The sequence below is a fragment of the Mercurialis annua genome, linkage group LG4, assembly GCF_937616625.2.
Source record: "Mercurialis annua linkage group LG4, ddMerAnnu1.2, whole genome shotgun sequence".
NCBI lineage: Eukaryota > Viridiplantae > Streptophyta > Magnoliopsida > Malpighiales > Euphorbiaceae > Mercurialis > Mercurialis annua.
In genome coordinates, this window is record NC_065573.1 from 33416555 (window position 1) to 33438595 (window position 22041).

The window sequence follows — 22041 nt, forward strand, 5'->3', positions numbered from 1 at the left end:
TGTCCAATAATCAACTATCTGATAAAATATTAATGAAGCGTAAAATAGTAATTGTTAACATAAACTTTACTGACTGCAAACAAGGAGACATAAAACATAAGAATAAATGCTGAACGAAGCAAAGCAAAGGCAACACTCAGTTAACCAAATCAGACCTTAGAGCTTGTGTCAAAGTAGTATTTCGCTGTGAGCTTCTCTGTTATATTGCATGGAAACATTAAAAAGATACATTTTTTCAAGATTATGTTATAAATATGAAGTGTTCGAGTTCAAAAGTGTTTCCGACACTCACAACCTAAGGTAAAACAGGCAGCACATAACCACACTAATGAGAAAGTAAACACGAGTTTTACAAGAGGCACCAAAGGAGTTTCCCAAAAGAACAGGATACACAAAACAATGCGACCAAAGTTTAAAGAATTTATACAGCACAACCTGATCAGAATCGCAGCATTTGATCCGCCATGAGTATTTTGTACAAGGAACATATCTCACTTAAGAGAAAGGTAATTTGTGATAACTATCAAATCAAGCACGAGTTAACATGCAGCCATACTGTAACACGACTAAGGCAACTACATGAACTTGAGCAATACACTTCAAATATTCAGAGAGATCAAACTCATACCGTACTTAAACAGGGAGAACACACACGACTCTAAGCTCAACAATGCTTAACAATTGACAGTAAACTTTTAATTGTTTTTGTATACGTCTTCCTTTAAGGAAAAAACGTTCAATCGCAAGATAAAACAGGGAAGACAAATCAAGCAATCAAATGAACAAGAATCACAAGCATAAATAAGATAGGAAATCGAAAACAAACCTGGACATGGAAAAACAGCCAAATTAAATATGCTATCCAAAAAAGAAAGCCAATATAACATAACAGGCATTTCCACAAACATCACAAAGGCTGATCCTCTACTCATATATCAGTCAAATTCACTAGTAAAAAGATAACAAAGGAGACCAACTTTTCTTTGAGACATAACGCCAAACAGTTGGTGAGCAATCACAAATCTTTTTTTTTATTTTCATCGCTCATCAGGTCATCTGTTAAAACACTATAATTTCCGACTTCTTTGGATTAATAGTCTCAATGGTATATTTATCAGAGCACAGCCTTTGCCTCATGGTAGGACGAATCGGAACAAACGCAATGAAACCCGCGATAGCAACGGCATAACCTCCTCTAACTTTCTCAATCATAAACCCTTTCACCTTCGAATTCGTCCGCCAAATCTTGTTCAGTTCCAACCCAGCTCGCTTCTGCCTGAATTTCCGCGGAAGAAGCAGCAGCGGCTCACCGGGAACCACTGCATCAGTGGACCCCACCAAATCATTAAACCTTGCAGTCGCTCTTTCTTTAAAAACCGAATCACCGGCCACTAAATCGATAAACACTCTCTCCAGAATCTTCCCTCTGACGAGTGATTCGCCGGTTCTTACGCCCATGAATCCCACTTTATTCTCGAACCTGGAGGTGGCTCGACTGAGCGGCGGAACTCCGATGAGCTCGTCTTGCTTGCAGATTTTGGGGGTCCCCACTCCTGCGTTCACCAAGAAGAGATCTTCTCTTAAGCGCAAGACTTCAGATCGTAAGGCGTTTCCGCTGCATAAGTGGAAACTTGAATTAGACCTTTGGAATAATCGATTCATGTAGACGCTCATTTTAACGGACAGTTCTGTTGTTTCTTCCTCTTCCTATTGATGGACCGCAGCGCCGCGCTAGTATGTTCAGAGCTGAAATCTGTAGAAGAATGGTGCATAAAATGAGCTCTTTGATTGAGAAACATACGATGTCGTTTACTGGGCTGGCCTGACAACAAACATTATCGGTCTTTCAAGTAAACGGCGAGACGTTTCACTTCTTTGATAAAATGAACAAAGGATCAATTAACCCCTCAAGTTGGCATAAAGTATCAAAAAAATCAATCCTAAAAAGTTAGACAAAAAATTCAAATTTTTGACAAACCATTTCAAAAACACCCTTCTGAAAAAGAAAAAAAATCCTAATTAAACCCTAACTAACCCTTATAAAAATATCCTAATTATAAGATCAAATTAAATTTTAAATAAACTCATTAATCTAATTAACACCCGCTACTACAACTGCCATTTCCATTACAGTTGCCGATCTCCTCGTCTTTTATGCAGCAGACGACTCCTCGTCTCCTATAAAATGGCAAAATTGTAAGTAATAAATAAAATTACATAAACCCAAAAAACATAATAAAAAGATTAAATATAAAATGGACATAAAAGGTCACAAATAGGGTAGAAAAATAAAACAAATATGAACGGTATTATTAAATCTTTTTGTCTTTTGATTGAAGAGCGTGTTTCACTTTCAGAAGTGCGATTGTGCAAGGTTATTTTTGAAACGAAATGCCAATTTTAGGAGTTTGTTTGTTCGTTTAATACTTGAGGGGGTGAATTGATCCTTTATTCTTGATAAATCATAAAATAACCCAATTACTAAAGAATAGATCCTGGCTATTGAATGCCCAAAATAAAGAAACCAGATTGGTAATTTCTTCCTCCTCCGTCTGGTAAACTGTTTGAAACTTTGGATCTTTTCGCGTAGTATTCCAGTGTGTGTTTGAAGCATAAATTGAAGTGCCCAATTCAGTTCTCTCACTCAATGACCATGTCAAGAAAAGCAACAAACTTGGGGCTTCCATTGATGAATCTGGTAAGATTCAGAGGAGTACCCATTTTGGATCAACTTCATTTAGAGGAAAAGCTTCTCAGAACCTCTTCTGATAACTGGTGTATTATAAACGATGGAACAAATTCCCCTGCTATAGTCATGGGGATTTCTGGGTAAGCAACCAATTGATTGATTTTCCTTTTAATTATTAATTAATACTTGTATGTGATTTTGCTCTAGTTATTTATCTATACTGCATTTTGTTTGGATGTGTACTTATTAGAGTTGGATATTTTACATAGGAAGCCTTCAGAACTACTTGACTTAGGATCCGTGTTGCAAGATCATGTTCCTGTAATTAGAAGGTTTACTGGGGGTGGCACTGTAATTGTTGATAGAGGGACTATTTTTGTTACTCTCATATGCAACAAGGATGATGTTCCTGGAGTGCAACCATATCCTCGTCCTATCATGTCTTGGAGTGGTTTGTTGTATGATGAAGTGTTTCGGGGGATTGGTGACTTCCAGCTTCGTGAGAATGGTACATAGATCGAGGTTTGGTTTTAATGATATTTCCTGTCTGTGATTGTTTTTCTGTTTTCCGTTTTCATTGTTTTATATGAATGGATATGAGTTTCTATTTTCAATAGAAGAATAGAATCACTATAATTGAGATTTGTGAGTAAGTTTTTGTGAATGTAAACTCGCCAGAAATGGTTGCTAATTTTGTATGCTATATGATGGTGTAAAAGTTTCTCCAACTTAAATTGCCGAGGAAGATCAATGTTTCTAGATATATGCAACTTTCTGGAAACAATTACAAGTTTTTTAGCTGTTTTTTACCATTGTATGTAAATCTCATGGAACTGATGTGCAAATTAATGGTGTTTTCCCGTCAAAACAAGCATTTTAACTTCCCTCGTATCAGTAATTTTGTGGACTCGGATTTGGTTTTATCTAAGTAATGGGGCAAGGAACTGTAAACTTCAACTTGCTATTCCTATTTAGTATTTTTATTTCTCTTAAAACTTCTCCACTTTCTGGTCAGATTATGTGTTTGGTATTAAAAAGTTTGGCGGCAATGCTCAATCTATAATAAAAAACCGATGGATACATCACACTTCTTTTTTATGGGATTATGAGGGGAAGAATATGGCATACCTGAAGATGCCTGCTCGGGCTCCAAAATACAGATCGGTAAGTCCTGTTATTTCTTCTACACCATCAACTCTCTTTCAAGCTTATGTTTTGCCAATGTAATTTTTTTATGAACTCTGCACTGCATTGTTTTCAGTATACCTACTGAAAGCATGAACTACAGCTAACACCAGTATACGATGCTTACGTTACTGTTATGTGCTTTGCAGACAAGAGACCACACTGATTTTGTCTGTCGAATGAAGGAATATTTATCAAGATCAGAATTCATAGAGAGAACCGTGAAAGCTCTTGAAACACATTTCTTAATAGAACCCATAACCTTGGAGGGATTCAATGCATCCAACGAATCAGCATTCATTCCCTCCACAAGGCTTCTCACAAAGCAAGAACTCGAGGATGCATGTGAATCTCAGCTACTGACCATGGGTTGCACTGGTCAATAAGAGAATGTTTATACACTGGATACAGATTGATCCTAAATTATAATGTCGCATTTGAGTGTAATTCTTTCTATTGATATTTTGCAATTTGAAAATTTCATCATATGATTATTTCGGCATGCTTCAATAAAAAGATTTTTTTTGTGAAGAATTTATCTAGTTCCAGGTACTTGCTATTTTCTTGCTCTAATTGCTTGTATGAACTACACAATATCCTTAAAATTAAAGTTGCTAGTATCTGTGCTATGAACGGTCGAGATTTGCAGGCAATTTTTCAGCTTCAGTTACTGTGATATGCCTCCTTGTGTGTCCTAAGATTCTGTTTGGGGCATCTCACTTATGATTACTAAAACAACGGCTTAGCGAACAAGATTCCATTTCATCATTAAATTTAGCGAACAAGATTCCATTTCATCATTAAATACAGTTGATGTTATATGTTTCGACAATCGTCTATTCCTTAGGCATTTTCATTTTCACTTAAGGATGGTTGATGTTACATGTTCTTACTGAATCATTATTCTTTAGTAACATGATGTTCATAGTAAATTGTTTGGTTGTTGAATAGGTTGACAAATTAATCGTCAGAAAGACTTTAAGTTATAATCCAGTCGAGTCGAGTTAAGAAACTCTTAACTCGAGCTCGGCTCATTTTTAATTTGAAGTTTGAAAATTCAATTTGCCTGCAAATTCGTACACAATAGATACCTAATATTAAAATTAATTAATTTTATCAATTAGTTTCTCAATTAATTATTTTTTGTCGATTAGTTTAAATTTGGAACAGTTAATCCAAAATTTTGATTTGCTCCTTATATTATTTCAAAATTAACTATTTAGTTCTAATTGATAAACTTGACAAGTTTAAGATACTAATTAATTCAATTGATAAGCTTAAGACATTAATTGATACAAAACTAATTTTGACGTTAATTATCGATTTGCTTGCAAAGTTTAGGGGTCCGATGTACTCTTAAGTCTTAAACACTGAAACTATCTCAAACTCATCAAAAGCGACGGCGTTTGGAGAAAAAAAAAATCTGAGATTTTAAAGCCCCAAACTCCGATCCTCTCTATTGAAACTCTTTCTCTGCCAAATCAAGCATAAGAATTAATTAAGCAAAAAAACTTTGAGAGCTATGGCAGAAGATCTAGTGCTAGACACGGCGATTAGAGATTGGGTGTTGATTCCGCTGTCTGTAGTTATGGTCCTGATCGGAGTCCTTCGCTACTTCGTATCTAAGCTCATTCGTTCCCATCAGGCCCCCGATGCTAAGATTATCAAAGAAGGGTATAATCTATTTCTTTATACCCTAAAACCCCCAATTTATCTTAGTAATTGTATGACTGATTCGGTTTTATTGTTTGTTTGTTTCAGACAAGTAATCGTGAGGGCTCGGAATTTGAGAGCTGGAGCTAATTTTTTACCTCCCAAGTCTTTCCGTGCTAGAAGAATTTATTTCAGCAACGAGGTTCGGGTTGCTTTGTTTTTTCATCATAATTTCTAGTTATTTTTTTTTATAAGTTAATGCAGTTTAAGTATGCTTAGGTTAGTCTTCTGAAGCTGATCAGATTAGATTCTTCTTTAGCACAGACAACAATATTTAATCTTGGTTTCATGGTACAAAGTATCAGTATCTTTTCAATAACGGTGATATCCTGTGTCTTGTTTTCATGAATTCACATTTTATTGACAATTGTCATCCAACTGATTCTCCTGACTTCATTTGAAGTATTTTGTATTCTGAACGTAGAGCCTGAAGCTGCTGCCTCCTTGCTCTTGTAGAGCCTTGACACTTTTTCATAGACTATTATTTCCTCTTGGAAGAGTCTCTATGGAGAATAATGTTCTCTAAGGTTGCATGATCAATAGCTTGAATCAAATAGGTCTTGTCCTTGAAGTCTTTGAACCTAAAACTTTATATTTCAGCTTTCTGTGTTTCCGACACTGCTGTGACAATCTCTGGAATTCCTTGTAAAACAACCAGCCAATATTCCTTCGATCTGAGTTTTTTCCATGAACATTCTCTATTGTGACCAGCGAAACGAGGAATGGCAGGCTTTATAAAGTTTCCTATTGCCATGAAAAACCTTCTCTTGCATATCAAACTACTGGCCCTTTTCTTAGGCTTTGATACCATTGATACAAACAACACTGATACAGACAGCTGCAGCTAATTTATCTTTTAGAATAGTAGAACAGAGGCAAAAGAATAGAGAATAGAAAACTGATTCTTATTACTGCAGGATGAATTACATAACTGAGCTGTCTGCTCTTTAGATAGAGCTATTACTATTAGCTAAATATATTAAAATTGGATAGTGGTTTATAAAATCCTAATATTACTCAACTACTAAACATACCCAAAAAATCTCTACAAATTCTGCAACTTTCACGTAACAAATCATAAACTAAAGATTAGGACAACTTCAAATAGAACATGTAGAAATGTGGATAACAGCATTCAACTTATAAGTATGTATAAGTTATAACTTTGTTAATTGGATTTTTCTTAGGAAAATGGATTGCTACACGTTCCAAAGGGACAAGCGCAAAATCCACAAGCTCAAATGTTTTCTGATCCAAATATGGCCATGGATATGATGAAAAAAAACCTATCAATGATTATTCCTCAGGTATCACTAATTTTGAGTTAATAGCATACCCTTGTTTTTACTTTTATTTTGGGCTTTTCTATTTGCATGTATGACTGCCTTTAGGAGTGATCCCTTAATTTTCTTTGCTGAACAGACTCTTACTTTTGCCTGGGTCAACTTTTTCTTCTCTGGATTTGTTGCAGGTGTGTGTTTGTTTCTTTTCTCAATTTGTTTATTATCCACGTGCACCAATCGCTGCTTGTGGCTTTTAAGTACTGATATAATCTGTTTTCCACAAAATATCTATTTTTTATTTTGCTCCTCATTTTGTAACATTTTTTATCATCTTCATCTTTTGTTTTTATTTTTCAAGCCAAGATACCCTTTCCACTGACTCAGAGGTTCAGGTCAATGTTGCAAAATGGGATTGACTTGAGTACTGTTGATGTTAGTTATGTCAGTAGTCGCTCATGGTACTTCCTTACCTCTTAAATTGAAGCTATTTGTTGAAATATTTGTTTATTTTCCTCAAACTTTTGGCAATATGCTTGACTAACTACTTATCTACACTATGTTTGTCCAGGTATTTTCTTAATTTGTTTGGATTAAGAGGCTTATTCAGTCTTATTCTGGGCGAGGAAAATGGTCAGTTTTGAGTTTCCTTTTTGAACTGCGCATAGCTTTGTCTTAGACTTTAAGTTAGATACTTAGATCTTCATGCTAAAGTTTAATGCTTTTGATGCAGCTGTGGATGACACACAACGCATGATGCAAATGAGTGGTTTTGGTTTTGATCCATCTAAGGTATGATCTCAAGTGTTTCTTACTTGAGAGCATTTCAGGATTTAAATGCTTGAAATGCTTAATTTGTCAAGTGATGATAGTCATTGTTTGCTTTCCTCTTTGAGCATTTTCTCATCATATTTCCTGCTTCAGTAGTTTGCTTGAATAAATAAAATTTCATCCTAGGCATGTTTTCTGAATTTTTTTAACTATTATTTAATTGAACATGATGCTCTACATGGGCATCATGTGAACCACTTCCATGTCTCGTCTTGGTTATAACTTTCCCCATCTTCTGTCAAAAGCATGACTGGTTTGGTTCTGTAGATTGAATGCTAGAACTGTGTTCTCGTTTCCAGTTATGTAAACCTAAATGCTTCTACTTGCCTAAGCTAGTATTGATTGCATAAAGATGTTCTAAATAGGCAACAAATGCCAAAATCCATAGATATCAGGCTTATCCTAGAAGTATAAGAAGCCTAGGTGTGATGTGTAGAGCACAATTAAGAAAGTGTTTATGCTACCTTGTTCTCGATTTGTTCTCCAAGTGAAACACTGTGCGCTATATTTAGAGCTCAGCTGCTAGGATTTTTCATAATTATCAAAGCGACATTAATTATCTAACAAGATGTGCGGATAATCGAGTTTGAATGTAAATCAATTTGCGAAAAGGTCTCTTTTTTATCCTCTTAAACTTAGTTTACCTCTTGTGGGTATTACAATTACTTTTTTCTTGACATTTTGTTCTTTTTTGAAGATTTTGAAGCATGCCTTGAAAGTTAAATTGTTGGATTTTTTAGGTTTCTAAACCTAGTGCAACTCTTATCGACAATTGCATATGCTTATAGACGATTTGGTCCTTCACATTAAGATACCTTCTGTGTAGTGAATATAATATTGATTTGTAAGAAATCATGATCATGCTTCTGAGTTCTGAGTTAAATTATTTTCTCATATTGGTGAAGGGACTAGAATTTCTAGGAAGGAAACCATTAGTCTTAGCGAACCTTAATCTCTAATAACTTAGTAATAAAGCTCTTCTCTTGCAACCTTACTTATCATTGCTATTGTAATGCAATTTGTCAGAGTTTGAGCGCTGAGAAAGACGGTCTTGACATACTTCAGCATGACTGGGCCCTACCCAAGTTCGAACAGCGAGCAGAAGCAGTATTGAGAAAACTTGTGAGTTGAACGTTGGCAGCATTATTGGTATAGTCTCTGCCTGGTGTGATTTCCAGAGCTGCCAAGAGTCGATAAAGATGTGCTGCAGCTTGATGGCAGACTGCAGTTATAACAAATTTTATGAACTGGTAACTTTGCTATTGTAAGTTTCAGATTGGCCTCACTGTAACAATTGAAGAATTTTTGTAGATTGTGGGCTACGGTAAAGGTTTTTTTCGATTCTGAAATTATGTTAGACCCATATTCTTTTTAAGAGTAGGAGTTCACTCGGTGTATTTCACTTATGATTGCTAAAACAAAGTAAAACATGTCAAATTTTGACTATTTAATAGAGTTGCTCTTATGAACCCGCGATTGTTTATTGGGGCAGATTCACCCGACCACGAATTTGGTAAAATAATTGAGAATCAAGTTCAATGAATTTAAGTATATAAAAAGATAATTTCAGAGTACAATTAAGGATATTATTTTGAGCATGTATAATTGTAAAAAATGAAAAGAAACATATTAATCAAAATAAAATTCGATTGAGTCTGCTAAACTATTTTCTCAGATCTTGACGTTTGAGCTGGGTTCGACTATTGACTCGGACAATTGACTTGAGTAACAAGAATTTGTTACATCCCTATGTATAAAGGCCTGTTGTTTTGTTATTTATTGGGCAGCCCCACTTGTTTTCTCGTTTTGTGAATGGTTTAGCTGAGCTTCACATGATTTATCCCTTTCAGTTTCATGTTTTCAGACACATGGGAAACCGACAGTACTACCTTAACACAAATAATGCCAAACGTTATTGTTTCTTCTGTACCTTACTTCAATTAATCAGTTATTAATTATTACACACATGCAAAGCAGCAATGTCATAAAGTAAGAGAACAGTTACTAAAAACAAGAAATGAAAGATTGCTACTTCATATTTTAACAAAGATTAAGATGATCATGACTTGGAAAGGGCTAGTAACTCATCAATTCACGAACCGCCTACTCCCAGAAAATCTATAAATGGTAGAGATGATGATAGATTATTCTCAAAATGGCTGGTTGATTTGTTGTCTGCAAATGATAACGATGATGACGATGAAGATGGCTCACTGATCGAGAGTTGAGATTGTTGCTGTATTGCCATAGAGTACTCTGCAGAAAGGTGATGGTTGGTGGTGCGTACAGCAGTGAAAATATTACCATTTTTAGGCACATTCCAACTCTCCTCATTCATACTCTCTTCACAACTCTTGTTGCGCCCTGCATATAAATGATCATAAATGCTTCACTAAATAATACAAAATGATCTTAGTGAACTTCACTAAAATATGAATTAGTTTGAGCTCAAATGACTAGACATGGTCTAGCTACATTGTATGAAAATTTATGGAATTTCACTTTTTAACTTATCATTTCCGTTTTCGCGAAGTTTATAAAAAATGTATTTTGCTCGTTTTTCATTTCATTTCCGACTCGATATATTTGCCGAGTAAATTTTGGTAACTAAACTTTTATACATACAATAGCGGAAGATTATTATATTAATTTATCAGGTCAATAATTATTCATGTAGCGGTGAAATATTATGTGGTTATCCTGCCACATAAACAATTTTTGACCCTAATTGTTACAAAAACATCTCGTTCAAGTAAAAGTGAAAGTTTAATTATCAAAATATTCTTTAAAAAATCACATATTTCAGTAACAGCATCAAACTTTAACCTCATGAAGATGAAAAGCTCAAAAACCAAAATGCATGGATGACATGACAGAATGTAGACAAACCAGCAAAGAAATCAAAAGCTGTCTGCTGAGAAACCAAATTGCTGCTTCTAACAGACATAACTCTGCCATTATTAACACAACTACTTGAACTTTCAAATGCCAAGTTAGCTGCTGGTTTTAAAATGCGGCCATTGCAAAGATTGGGAACGCTACTGTCTCTGCATGCAGAATCACCACCATTAGCATGACTCAGTTTCTTCCTCCTATAATTAACAGACTGCTCTCTGTATTTTCGAGCCATTATAACATGCCAATGATTTTTCACTGCATTGTCAGTTCTTCCAGGGAAAACTCTCGCAATCAAAGCCCATTTGTTACCAAAAACCCTATGAGCTGCCATTAACTTCTCTTCCTCCTCGGAACTAAATGCACTTCTGTTGATTCTGGGGTCTAGTTGATTGAACCATCTCAATCTGCAACTCTTACCTGCAAAGAAACCATTTCTTTAAATTTACAGAAATGTTTTACGGTGAAAAAAAAAGGTGGTTACAAGGCTACTTGATTAATTTATTACCTGATCTTCCTTGCAACTTTGCTGCTATAAGATTCCAATTCTGAGGACCATAAAAAGAAACAAGTTCTTTAAGTTTAGCATCTTCAGCTGGCTTCCAATGGCCTCGAGCACAAATTTTCGAACTCTGCCCATCATCCATCGTCATTTCCTCTCCACTAACTAAACATTTATCATCACCACTATATTTATCATCATCCACCACCACCTCACTGTTTTGGTTATTCTCCAAGCAACTGCTGCAGCATTTGGCCAGTGGTGCTGAAATTCCCATATGGTGAGCATCATAAAATGTAGAGTTACAGTAACAAATATTCTTGGGTGGTACAGGTGATTGAGCACTGTTGAAGCTACTACCTGAAGAAACAGAAACAGAAACAGAAGCCATTTGCTTGAATTTCTCCATGGATGATGATGACATAAAGGAGGAAATAGGGGGGTAGTGGGAGTGTTGTAAAGTCATGGTTCGTAGGCTAAAAATAGAATAAGAAAGCTGAAGAGCAATGAAATTATGAGTGAGAGAGAGTGCAAGAAATTGAGTGAGAGTAAATGTAACAGAAAACCCACACGAATACTCATCGTCTTCTGCTTGCCAGTTTCAGTACTACTGACTTCTACTGACCTCTATTTTGACTCTTTCTCTGCATTATAACTCCACCCATTACCTTCTTTTTGGCGCGTGATTATACAGTATTTCAATTGTATACTCATTTCATACTAATAGTAGAATTATCTCTTCTAATTTCGCCCCACTAATGAATAAAATCATGGTTGTTGATGCTTGTAGGAATGGCATTTATGGAATATCAATCTTTTTTTAGTGATTTTCTTTTATAAATTTTGAAAAATGATGCATATTATATGTTCACAATGATGATACCTAGCTAGAGCAATTAAGTTTGTAAAGTATGTACTTATAGCTCAAATGATATATATGTTAGACGATGTGTTTTTTATAGCTGTAACTATTTATTACTCCCTCCGTCCCGTTTAAGAAGGGACAAATGAATTTTGCACAAATTTTAATAAAATAAGACAATATTTTATTTTGTCATGTCTACCCCTATTAATTAGTATGGTTTCTCCTAATAATAGAATAAATGTATTGTAAATTGAGTTGCATTTAATGCATATTGAAATAACTAAAGGGATAAAAGTGGAAGTTCAATATAAATTGGCACAGAAAACACGATATGGCCTTCTTAGATGGGACAAATAAAAATGGGATATGTCCCTTCTTAAACGGGACGGAGGGAGTATATTTTATAAAAACGGAACAATATAAAATACATATATCGTCAACAATAAAAATAAATTATAAACATTAGCAAAAAACAATAAATGCTTAGAATTTTATATTTTATTATTTTCACTTTTTTGTTTATGAATATTACTATTTTTTAATTTACTATCAAATAAACTATCCATTTGATTTAATTGGATTTAAGGATATCTCAAATATTTGATGCCACTTGTCAAGTTGGAGGTTGATTAATTAAATAATGAAAATTTATTTTGATTCCTTAATTTAAAAATAAAAAAGAGAGTTCTAATTTGTTGTTTAATAAAAAATCAAGATCAATTATTATATTTTATTATAAAAAATGTCAAGAATCCTAAATTAACAAGTTAAAAAGATTAGGACTTAGGTTATGGTGATTTCAAAAAAAAAGCTTAGGTTATGGTAAAGTACAAATATGAGGCACACGTGTGAAGGTCATATCAGAGTCAGAAATGATGTTGGAGACTTAAGTTATGTGTTGTACGGTACTTCAAATAATACACTACTGAGTGTGAGTGTGGCCCTTCCTCTTTCCAAAGAAGCACTCTTCTGTCGCTTTTTCTTTTGGACTAATATCACCCAATAGTATATTTTTTGCGTTTTATTCGATTAAATGTAAATTATAAAACGTCTCATTTAATAGTAAAAATTTAAAAATATAAAATATAAAATACATACCAGCTTATAAAATAAAAAAAATAAAAAAATTATGTTAAAGAATGGATAGATTATTGTGCTTCAAAATGAAATAAAATCGAAATATTGTGCTATATGATATTAATCTTTTTTTTATTATTGCCATCAAAGAAGGAGAAAGCAAGCGACCAGCAAATGGAAACTCTTTATTAAAAATGAGAATACTCCATCAAATTTTGAAACTCTTTAAATAAAAAAATTTAAATAAAAAAATAGTTTGCTACGATTATGTTAAAAAGAATGCATACTATGATAGTCATATCAAATATACTTCTTTAATTTTGAAACGAATAACTCAGTATGTGTGTTTATTGGGTTCTCATGATAGGGTAATCAGTGAGAATATTAAATCAATCAACATTCTGCAGATTAAGTCTTGTTTTTGGTATTCAACTTTTATTAGCAACTCCCACAAATTAAATAATAGAACATCAATAACAAAACAGAATTTAACTTTAATCTAAATGCTTAACATTTTAGAACCTTTAAAATCACTTATCGTTCATATATGTCATTCTTATTTATAAATTACTCTATTAGTGTGGTTTCAAACTTACAAAATAAAATTTATGTCTTTATACTCGGATTTTTGACGAATTTGTTCCTACGGAGCTTAAAAAATTATAATTTTATGCCTATTTAGAAAAAAATACCAATTTTTTGCCTGATCCCACGGAATCCGCATTGCGGATTCCTCACCCAATCCGCAATCTATGTTTGCGGATTGCTTCTAAATTGTTTGGCTCATTTACACTTTTGATACCTAATTTAATCTTTCCTTCTTATTTTTGTTTTTATTATTAATATGAAATATGATTAACGGTCTCCTCGATCCTTCATTTCTTTAACATATATAATGTTTCTTTTAAACTTTTCAAGAAAAATTAATGAACAACTACTCGCTTAAACTCGATTACTTGCGTATTATTTAAGTATAAATTTATTTATAAGTATCCTAGAAAATAGGTCGTAATTTTATTTATTTATAAGTGTCCTATAAATAAGAATGAATATGTGGGTCATATATTACGGTTAATTTGTTCAAGATGACCATTAGGATTAATTAGATTATAAGTTCTACACAGCTTAGGGTTAATTTGTTTGACACTGAGTGCTTTGTTATTTACTTTTTTTTAGGATTGTCCATCCGGTTTTCAGAGTGCCCTGACTAATCCAAATCCGAACCGCGTCGCACACACCTGGTATGATGAGTGAGTCTGTCAGCGGAAATTTTCTGCATTCACAAGGTTTGAACCTGAGACTTTGCTTAAATGATACCAAACCGCTTACCACTTGCACCAACCCTTACTTTTTTAAACGCATTACTCATTTTTCCTTCAAGATCTGACAATGACGTTACACAGAGTTGTATAATGGCTTTTAACTGGAAATCCTATAGACTCAAATTTATGGGCTTTCAGCGTACCCTAACCCAGCCCATCTGATTTGGTAAGGGTTGCTGAGTAAACATGAGGCCGCAAGTTTTAGTATCTCTCGGCTCGTCCCATATGCTACAAGTTAAATGTTGAAAAAACAAATATTTGAGCCAATCATTCCCTAAATAAATAGTACACTAATTTTAGCAAACCCATTTTAAGTTTCATTTATTTGTTTTATTTTTTATTTTTACATAGTTTCTATACTTAATTCTCATTTTAAATTTGTTTGGATATAAAAAGAGTATACATTACACTTATCGTAAAATGCGTGTAAATCTGGTTTAAATGTTCACCTAATTCGATAGAAAAAAAGGGCCAAATCATCAAATTCAGAAAAGAGTCATATAAGATAATTAAAAGTATATAAATAAACAGTTTCGATATATTGCAATTGTACTTGAAAAAAGTCCATCACTTCTATATTGTGTGTTATAAATAATCAACTTTAGCTCTTTAAGTTGTAGAGGCATTTAAATTCAAAAATATTAAATTTGATTATTTTTTAATAATTGAGGAAGGAGAGTGTTTGTGGAAAGAATTGAATCCACGACCTAGCATAGTTGTCTAACGCTTATATCATTTGTGCTATACGGTAATTTTACTTATTCTTAGAAATTAAAATCAGTTAGTAAAAGGTTACGTTGGAGCAATAACAACTTTGCAAAAATGAACTTCTCAAAGCTTAGGTGTTCCCTTCTAATGTTAAGGACCTACTTCTTTCATCGGGATCAAAATATTTTCGCTTCACCAATTCAATGTTCTAAAACTTTTTGGTAACTATTTTACAACGACAAATTTATGTATAATTAATTTTTTTTAATTATATTTTCATTTTTAGAAAAATTTACACGATCCCATATTTTCTGTTGAGAGTGTATCAAACCGGCCGGTTTGAATCGATTCTCGGAACTGCGCACTAATCAACAGTAGGTGGAAGGCAGTGGTAGTTAATGGAGGATCAATGGAAGTCGCTAAACTACTGATCGAGTTTGAGAGATGTGTAATCTTTTTGACATTCTTACGGGTGACATTAAATAATTGTGCTTCCTCAAATTTAGTTACATAAATGGATCGTAGTATAATTTGGTTCCAGCCAACTTTTGATGCTGATGCTATAACAACCTTCATAACTCATTTTATCATCTAACATGCTTCAATTCCACTTATCATCTTAATCTTCAAATTTTAAAGTCGGTTCATTATTTTATGTGGTTCCATTAATTAAGCTTCCTTTTATTTTGTATTTCATAAAGTTAAATATATTTAAACATAAATAATTGAAAATATGTTTTAACTTTTTATTTGGTCTGATTTTAAAAAATAAATTTTTTTAATTACCATAAACTTAAATTTTCAAAATGCTAATCATTTAAGATTTGAAGGAAACTCAAAATGCAATAATTATGAAAGCTAGTTATTTTTTACGGATTATTTGTGTATAATATTGCATAATTACTTTCATGAAGTATTGTAATCCGAAAAATAAATATAATCTAATTGAGATATTTTTAGTTAAACTTAATCTACCACGTTGTCTGTGAATTAGCCTATTACATAATAATACGTTATTTTACGGTTTTGGGAAGTAGGAGGTGGGGCCGTATATCACGTGTAAATTTGAAGGTAGGGATTTGGATTGGTGGGGCTAAGGTAAACGTGGAGATCAAATGCGTAAATTGCGGACAGGAGCGTGATTGAATGAATTGATGCCATGCAATATCTAAGTTTTGCATTCAATGGTTGGTATTTACCTGCCGACATTATTCTACGCATACCATCCTTTCCTACCCAACGGTTTTAGTTTCCAACTTCCGCCTGAAATAACGGACTTTTAAATCATATGAAAATCTAAATTAATTCTATACACCTTCTAATATATGGTATGAAAATCTTATGTCAACTTAGCTTCAAGGGGTAGGTTGTATACGTTACGTTTATCAAAGTATAAGGTCTAATACCTTAAAACACCCGACCTTTTAGTCTCTTTACTCTAACATTAAAAACTAGTCCTTTAAAACATTCCGCTATTTCATATTTTCTCGTTTAAATTGTATCTTTAAGCATTAAAATGATATTTTTTATTTAAAAAAGTTCGAAACGATTCTTTAAAAAGATTAATTTAATGCAAAGGTCAATTTAAAGAACTTTTTTGATTTTTTTTTAAATAAAAAAGTCAATTTAATGTTTAAGGGCACAATTAAAATGAAAAATGCAAAACAAGGTAAATTGATCAGTTTTCTACGTCAGAGTAGGCGAAAAGGGACTAAAATGTTGGATGTTTTTAAGATATTAAGCCAAAGTATAATTATAGCATATTTCTATTAGTATTGCGTCAATAAATAATTGTTATTTTTTTCACTTTTTTTCAATCGATAATTGTAATAAAATCAAATAAGTTTTCTTTTTGGAAATTAAGAATAAAAAGGAAATATTTGTTTATTTTTGTCTCCATTGGGAGAAAGTCATCGGTGTAAAATTAGTCTGAAAGTAATGATCACTTAAATCACTTTAAAGTATCAAATTCTTTTATTTAATCCCTTATTGATTCTTTTCACCAAACACTTATTCTAATGAGAATTTGGATTCAAAACCCCTGATCAAATTAGAAAGTCATGCGCAAGTTGATGCAAGCGTTTAGTTGTTGTTAGATTTTTATAATCATAGAATTTATTAAAAATTAAAGGAATGTCAAAATAAGTTGACAGATTGTGTTTCTGTTGCGTCGACCCATTTTGTCGATATGATAATATTCATCAAGAACATGGATCATTCATTAACTGTATAACACGAACACAACACGAAAATTACTTATTATACATGACAGTCTGTATAATCCAAATTAATATAGTGGGTCAATCATTAATCCTACAAACACAGTTCATTATATCCATTTATTGTGAATGAATCGAGTATAGACTACTCAACACGAGACATTAAACTCATTTATTATAAAGATGTTGAATATGAGGCCATATTAATTAGCATGATACATTTAATCGAACGGGCTCGCAGGTCAAACGACAACTCAATATGTTATAAGTCGTGCCACAAAGGTATCGATCCATTTATGACATGCACATATTTAATCTTAATCCTAATTTTTTTTTCGTATTAGGTGAATCGCATTAGCGTGTCATGACTTATTATAACATAAATCCATAATATGAATAATATCTTTATGTCATCAAATATCATGACAAGAAATGTAAACATACAATATGAGCAATCATTAGTTAATTAATATTAGAAATATAGTTATTAAATTAATGGAAGGACATTGAATAAGAATGATAAAAGCAAATCTACAATTCCTGCAACTTTTGTACAGACAAATCTAATGATATAAATTTGCATAAAAACTGTTAAAAAGCAAAACAGAACTCATATGTCTTAGTTATGTTACCTCTCTCTCACTATTTATTGCTTTCTGTGACTTACTTGTCATTGCTTTCACCTTCTAATTTTAATCAATAAATTCAACCTGAATTCATATGCTTTTCTGTACATTTAGAATTTAATTGTCCAAGCTTCAGTCATTATCAAACTATTAATTAATCAAAACAAAATCATGTTCTTCTGTTTTCTACATTAAATAACTAACTTCTTTGATAATGACTTTTATTATATTGTTTAAGGATTTTGGTGTTTTACATAGTGTAATAATTCTCTAAATCAAATTTTGATTATGTAGTAAAATTGGTAATCAAATATAACTTAATTATAAGATGCGTTTGGTTCGAGAAAAAACAAACTTTTAGTTTTCTTTTCTAATCAAACTGAACTAAATATGTAATTTAAAAAAAAAAATCAAATCAAGTTGTTCATTTAATTCTTTCAGTTTGTTTCGGTTTATACCAGAACTTAACTGAATTTTTTTACTTTTAAAATTGAACAAGGTTTAAAAACTAAATTATTTTATAATATGAAATCCAACCAAATCAAAATTTATTAGTTTCATTTAGTTGTTTCATCGATCTGGTTTGATTTTTATACACTGCATATATGAGGTTCTGGTAATATCTGTAATTTTAGTTTCAATGGAAATAATAATTTCGAAGAACATACAATCAAAAACCGAGTATCACATGATTTAGCATTGATTAGAAAACTGAAAAAGAGCATTACTTTTTGCATTCATTCAATTCAATTATGGCTTTCAACACTGAACAAAGGGCACAATTGAGCTAATTAAAACTTGATACCCAATACGGTAATATTAATTATACTGAAAACATACAAAATGCCATTTTCTTAGAAAAGCATTTGTAGTATATATAGAATGTAATGTAAAATAGCAAACTATTAATTAATCAAACTGACTTTACAAAATATTTTCTCTTTGTTTTTTCTCCTAGCCATGCACTTAAATTAAAACTCATCACCAAGGGCCAAATTCATGATAAAATAATCCTGACCCAAGATTAAAGTAACACAAACTAAAAACTCTTCCATCTATTCACCAAACATTTTAATCATAATTAGTAGCAATTTAGTCCATAATTTTGCTATATTATAGCATCTCGTGTGACCATAATAATATTGGCCTAAAAAGATTAATTTAATTTAATTTAATTAATACGATTTTTAATTACTCAATACCGGAATTGGCTTCCGGTATAAGTTTGACCAAAGGACCAACCGGCCGGTGCTGCGTTGTAAGAGACCACTCTCCGACCATCACTAGCAGTGACAAGAAATGAAAGAGCTTGTCCATTAAGGTAGGAGTTACTCTGCCAGTTTTGGCCCCAATTTCTGGACATAGGTTGCCATCTGGTTCTCGAGCCTTTGATGGAGACAGCATGAACATCACCAGCTCCACCTACATTTGTTATCAGTACTAAATTGAAGTATGAATGTCCATTTATGGTGAACCTGATTCCTCCTCTCCTCCTGCATCTTACCCTGTAATCACACGTTGCCAAGTTAAGAAAATTATTGAACAATGCCCAAAAATGAAATTAGGATATGTAGATTCAATATTAAATACATTTGTTGTTTGCTAGTAGGGGTGAAGTTAAAAATATTTTAAAGATATGTCGATTATAAAGGTGGGCAATACATTATTATAAAAATTAAATATGCAATTTATATTAATTAATATATTATGTTCGTTAGAACAAAAAAGACAAAGGCGAGTAATTATCCGCCTTTGACTAGACGTGACTTATCCATTGTCCGTTGGAATCTTTAAGTAAAGTGCAAGTTACGAATTATGAGTAAAATTAGCCAGTTCCAAATTTTGATGTTTCGTTTTAATTTCCGGAAATCATTCTTAAACCCCCAATTTTATATATATATATATATGTATAACCTATTTTAGAAAAAATATATATTGTTTTGTCTTAATGTCTTCCGTTTCGACATTTTTGTTTCCGTGCAATATATTTGTTTACAAGTTAAGAAATACTATATTATTCTGTGAATTCAATTATGCAAGTTAGGACGTACCTTCTGTAAGCTACGGGAACGATACCGGCTCTATATTGAGCAATGTGTTGGAAAATAGGTTGAGAGAGATCAAAATGATGGTTAGGAGGGTCGCACCATCCTCCGGGCGGGCAGAAGTTAGTAGCAGTGACTACAATGGTGCCAGACAAGCACCATTGTGGATCATTTACACACCTTAGCTCAAAACATGCTCCACAGCTCAATCCATTGTCAAATAATGCAGTACTTAGTGCTGCTGTGTTGGTCCCGTAACCTTGGCTGTATAAGTTCCCATATCCACAAGCTCCACCTATAACACAATCAAACTCATAAGCCTGTCGTACGGAAACAAAAATACTACAGCGAAACAACGAAAATAATGCGAAACGCTGAAATATAAAGTTCGAAAAAGTTACCCATTGTGCCAGAAGCATCGCCGCCGCCGTAGAAGGTGGCATGGGCATTAATCCAACCTCCATAGTATCCATGAACAGGTGAGACAATTGAGAGAAGTCCAGCTAGAAGAAAACCAAAAAGAACCATTTTTGTTTCCTGCACAAAAACCATATAGTTTAGACTATATATTAAGCATTTGTATTATATTATTAGATCATGTAGGTATATAATACTAATAATAATAATTACTAGTAGCTAGTAACACTCAATTGATGTACCTAAAAATGTAACTACCAACTATTTTTCTTTATTATGGTCCAAAGATTGAATAGTACTAATTAAAACAAGGGAGAAGAGAAAATGTGATTGGGTAGTTGCTATGGGAAGAAAAATGAACCTTGAAATTGAAATTGGGAAGGAAAATGTTAAATTATGAAGGAGAGATTGAAGGGAATAAATAGAAGTGAGTCAACATCAAACCGGACTGACAACCTGACAACCTCTTAGGTTTCTGGGACCATGCAAATTGTCTTAAGTGATTTCTTTAGGACAAACAATTACAATGTGTGAAACTTGAAGCTTCACAATTGTTTTGTAACTTCAACACCAATTTTTTACACCAATAATTATTGCTACTTCTTCTTAAGTTATACTGTCGCATTTAGTCATTTTAGATAAATTAAAAAAATTATAAATATATCTTAATTTGTATATATTTTTATTGAATTATTCATATTAATCGTTACTAATTTTACGTTTGACTAGTGTTTTTAATCTTATTAAATTATTTATTAATAGGGATATTTGAAAAAAATAGTAATTAATATTTTTTTAAAATTTTAATGTGATAAATATTATGTAACCAAAAAAAATTCAAATGCGACGAATACATTGACCGGAGGCCTGAGGGAGCAATTAAGAAAAAGAGGTGAGAAAAGAAAAAATTGATTGGTGACTGGAATGATTAAAGAGAGAAAATAACACTAATAAAAAGTAAAAAAACAATTAGAAATAGCAATGACTATGAATTAGAAGGAGAGTCGCCTACGGCAGCTTCCTAATTCCGGCCTGATGAGCTGAGATTAAAACAAAAAGTGGAGCGGCTCCACCACTGTAAATAAGTCCAATAAGCCTACTTCTGTTCTGAATGCAAGTCTTTTTGTGTCCCCTGCATTTTTGGTGGAGAGTTTTAGACTACTTCCGATTTGCTGCCTTTCATTTGTACAAATTACTTTTTAATAAACAATTATACTTTTTGAAGCAATTTTGTACATGGGCACATTAAAAATGTAATTAGGGGGAGCCACTAGATTAATCAAAGATTGTTTAATAAGAAATTAATAGTAGGTAGATTTTGTATTTTGTTTTCATACATGTGCTACGACTTTTGATGGTGACCATCCATGAACTCCCCCAATTCTGAATCTCATACTTTTCACCCCTAAATTAATAAAATAAACACTCCAATACATATTTTTGCCTTTTTAACTTTATCCTTTACATCACTTTCGCACTTCAACTTAAATCGATATTTTATGATGCACGGTAGTATTGATATAGCATCCAAATTTATATACTAAAAAAATATTCATTATTTATAGATGTTAAGCTTAATTGTTAAATAAATTATGAAATTTTATCGTATTTTACAATTTTAACACGAATTATCAATTTTGACTTTTAATTTTTGCTATTTTAAAACC

At 32.6% G+C, this 22041-nt stretch overlaps 5 protein-coding genes across 6 annotated transcripts; 2 read left to right on the plus strand and 3 right to left on the minus strand.

Moving 5' to 3' along the window:
• Nucleotides 1–779: 779 nt before the first annotated feature.
• Nucleotides 780–1801, minus strand: LOC126679519 (ribosomal protein S1, mitochondrial-like). The gene has a single exon (XM_050374567.2). It carries the CDS (start codon nucleotides 1672–1674, stop codon nucleotides 1060–1062), a length of 615 nt encoding a protein of 204 aa, XP_050230524.1. The 5' UTR covers nucleotides 1675–1801; the 3' UTR covers nucleotides 780–1059.
• Nucleotides 1802–2490: 689 nt separating this feature from the next.
• On the plus strand, nucleotides 2491–4360 carry LOC126676565 (uncharacterized). The gene is made up of 4 exons (XM_050370793.2): nucleotides 2491–2829; nucleotides 2959–3197; nucleotides 3705–3853; nucleotides 4024–4360. Exons 1-4 carry the CDS (start codon nucleotides 2648–2650, stop codon nucleotides 4258–4260), a joined length of 807 nt encoding a protein of 268 aa, XP_050226750.1. The 5' UTR covers nucleotides 2491–2647; the 3' UTR covers nucleotides 4261–4360.
• Nucleotides 4361–5252: 892 nt separating this feature from the next.
• Nucleotides 5253–9167, plus strand: LOC126679063 (uncharacterized). Its single transcript, XM_050374000.2, has 8 exons — nucleotides 5253–5548; nucleotides 5636–5729; nucleotides 6775–6894; nucleotides 7010–7058; nucleotides 7229–7328; nucleotides 7439–7500; nucleotides 7601–7659; nucleotides 8725–9167. The coding sequence occupies exons 1-8, from the start codon at nucleotides 5397–5399 to the stop codon at nucleotides 8827–8829; spliced, it is 741 nt and encodes a 246-aa protein (XP_050229957.1). The 5' UTR covers nucleotides 5253–5396; the 3' UTR covers nucleotides 8830–9167.
• Nucleotides 9168–9633: 466 nt separating this feature from the next.
• Nucleotides 9634–11724, minus strand: LOC126678029 (transcription factor MYB54). The gene is made up of 3 exons (XM_050372888.2): nucleotides 11102–11724; nucleotides 10588–11013; nucleotides 9634–10062 (listed from the first exon to the last, which is right to left on the minus strand). The coding sequence occupies exons 1-3, from the start codon at nucleotides 11559–11561 to the stop codon at nucleotides 9791–9793; spliced, it is 1158 nt and encodes a 385-aa protein (XP_050228845.1). The 5' UTR covers nucleotides 11562–11724; the 3' UTR covers nucleotides 9634–9790.
• Nucleotides 11725–18942: 7218 nt separating this feature from the next.
• LOC126679485 (expansin-A10) lies at nucleotides 18943–20817 on the minus strand. 2 transcript variants are annotated; one of them, XM_050374527.2, is made up of 4 exons: nucleotides 20736–20817; nucleotides 20359–20494; nucleotides 19964–20252; nucleotides 18943–19417 (listed from the first exon to the last, which is right to left on the minus strand). In XM_050374527.2, the coding sequence occupies exons 2-4, from the start codon at nucleotides 20483–20485 to the stop codon at nucleotides 19108–19110; spliced, it is 726 nt and encodes a 241-aa protein (XP_050230484.1). In that variant the 5' UTR covers nucleotides 20486–20494; nucleotides 20736–20817; the 3' UTR covers nucleotides 18943–19107. The 2 variants fall into 2 exon arrangements, with proteins under 2 accessions (XP_050230484.1, XP_050230483.1); XM_050374526.2 differs by lacking the exon at nucleotides 20736–20817 and adding an exon at nucleotides 20617–20720.
• Nucleotides 20818–22041: the final 1224 nt, after the last annotated feature.

What these genes read in the sequence shown, in the direction of transcription:
- LOC126679519 (XM_050374567.2), bottom strand. Translation starts at nt 1,674, where the DNA reads ATGAGCGTCTACATGAATCGATTATTCCAAAGGTCTAATTCAAGTTTC.
- LOC126676565 (XM_050370793.2), top strand. Translation starts at nt 2,648, where the DNA reads ATGACCATGTCAAGAAAAGCAACAAACTTGGGGCTTCCATTGATGAAT. An exon ending in CTTCCAGCTTCGTGAGAATG is followed by an intron (nt 3,198 to 3,704) that starts GTACATAGATCG and finishes CTTTCTGGTCAG; the next exon opens with ATTATGTGTTTGGTATTAAA. An exon ending in GGGCTCCAAAATACAGATCG is followed by an intron (nt 3,854 to 4,023) that starts GTAAGTCCTGTT and finishes TGTGCTTTGCAG; the next exon opens with ACAAGAGACCACACTGATTT.
- LOC126679063 (XM_050374000.2), top strand. Translation starts at nt 5,397, where the DNA reads ATGGCAGAAGATCTAGTGCTAGACACGGCGATTAGAGATTGGGTGTTG. An exon ending in TATGTCAGTAGTCGCTCATG is followed by an intron (nt 7,329 to 7,438) that starts GTACTTCCTTAC and finishes ATGTTTGTCCAG; the next exon opens with GTATTTTCTTAATTTGTTTG. An exon ending in TTGGTTTTGATCCATCTAAG is followed by an intron (nt 7,660 to 8,724) that starts GTATGATCTCAA and finishes GCAATTTGTCAG; the next exon opens with AGTTTGAGCGCTGAGAAAGA.
- LOC126678029 (XM_050372888.2), bottom strand. Translation starts at nt 11,561, where the DNA reads ATGACTTTACAACACTCCCACTACCCCCCTATTTCCTCCTTTATGTCA. An exon ending in AAAGTTGCAAGGAAGATCAG is followed by an intron (nt 11,014 to 11,101) that starts GTAATAAATTAA and finishes GTTTCTTTGCAG; the next exon opens with GTAAGAGTTGCAGATTGAGA. An exon ending in AGCTTTTGATTTCTTTGCTG is followed by an intron (nt 10,063 to 10,587) that starts GTTTGTCTACAT and finishes ATTTATATGCAG; the next exon opens with GGCGCAACAAGAGTTGTGAA.
- LOC126679485 (XM_050374527.2), bottom strand. Translation starts at nt 20,485, where the DNA reads ATGGTTCTTTTTGGTTTTCTTCTAGCTGGACTTCTCTCAATTGTCTCA. An exon ending in CGATGCTTCTGGCACAATGG is followed by an intron (nt 20,253 to 20,358) that starts GTAACTTTTTCG and finishes ATTGTGTTATAG; the next exon opens with GTGGAGCTTGTGGATATGGG. An exon ending in GTTCCCGTAGCTTACAGAAG is followed by an intron (nt 19,418 to 19,963) that starts GTACGTCCTAAC and finishes GTGTGATTACAG; the next exon opens with GGTAAGATGCAGGAGGAGAG.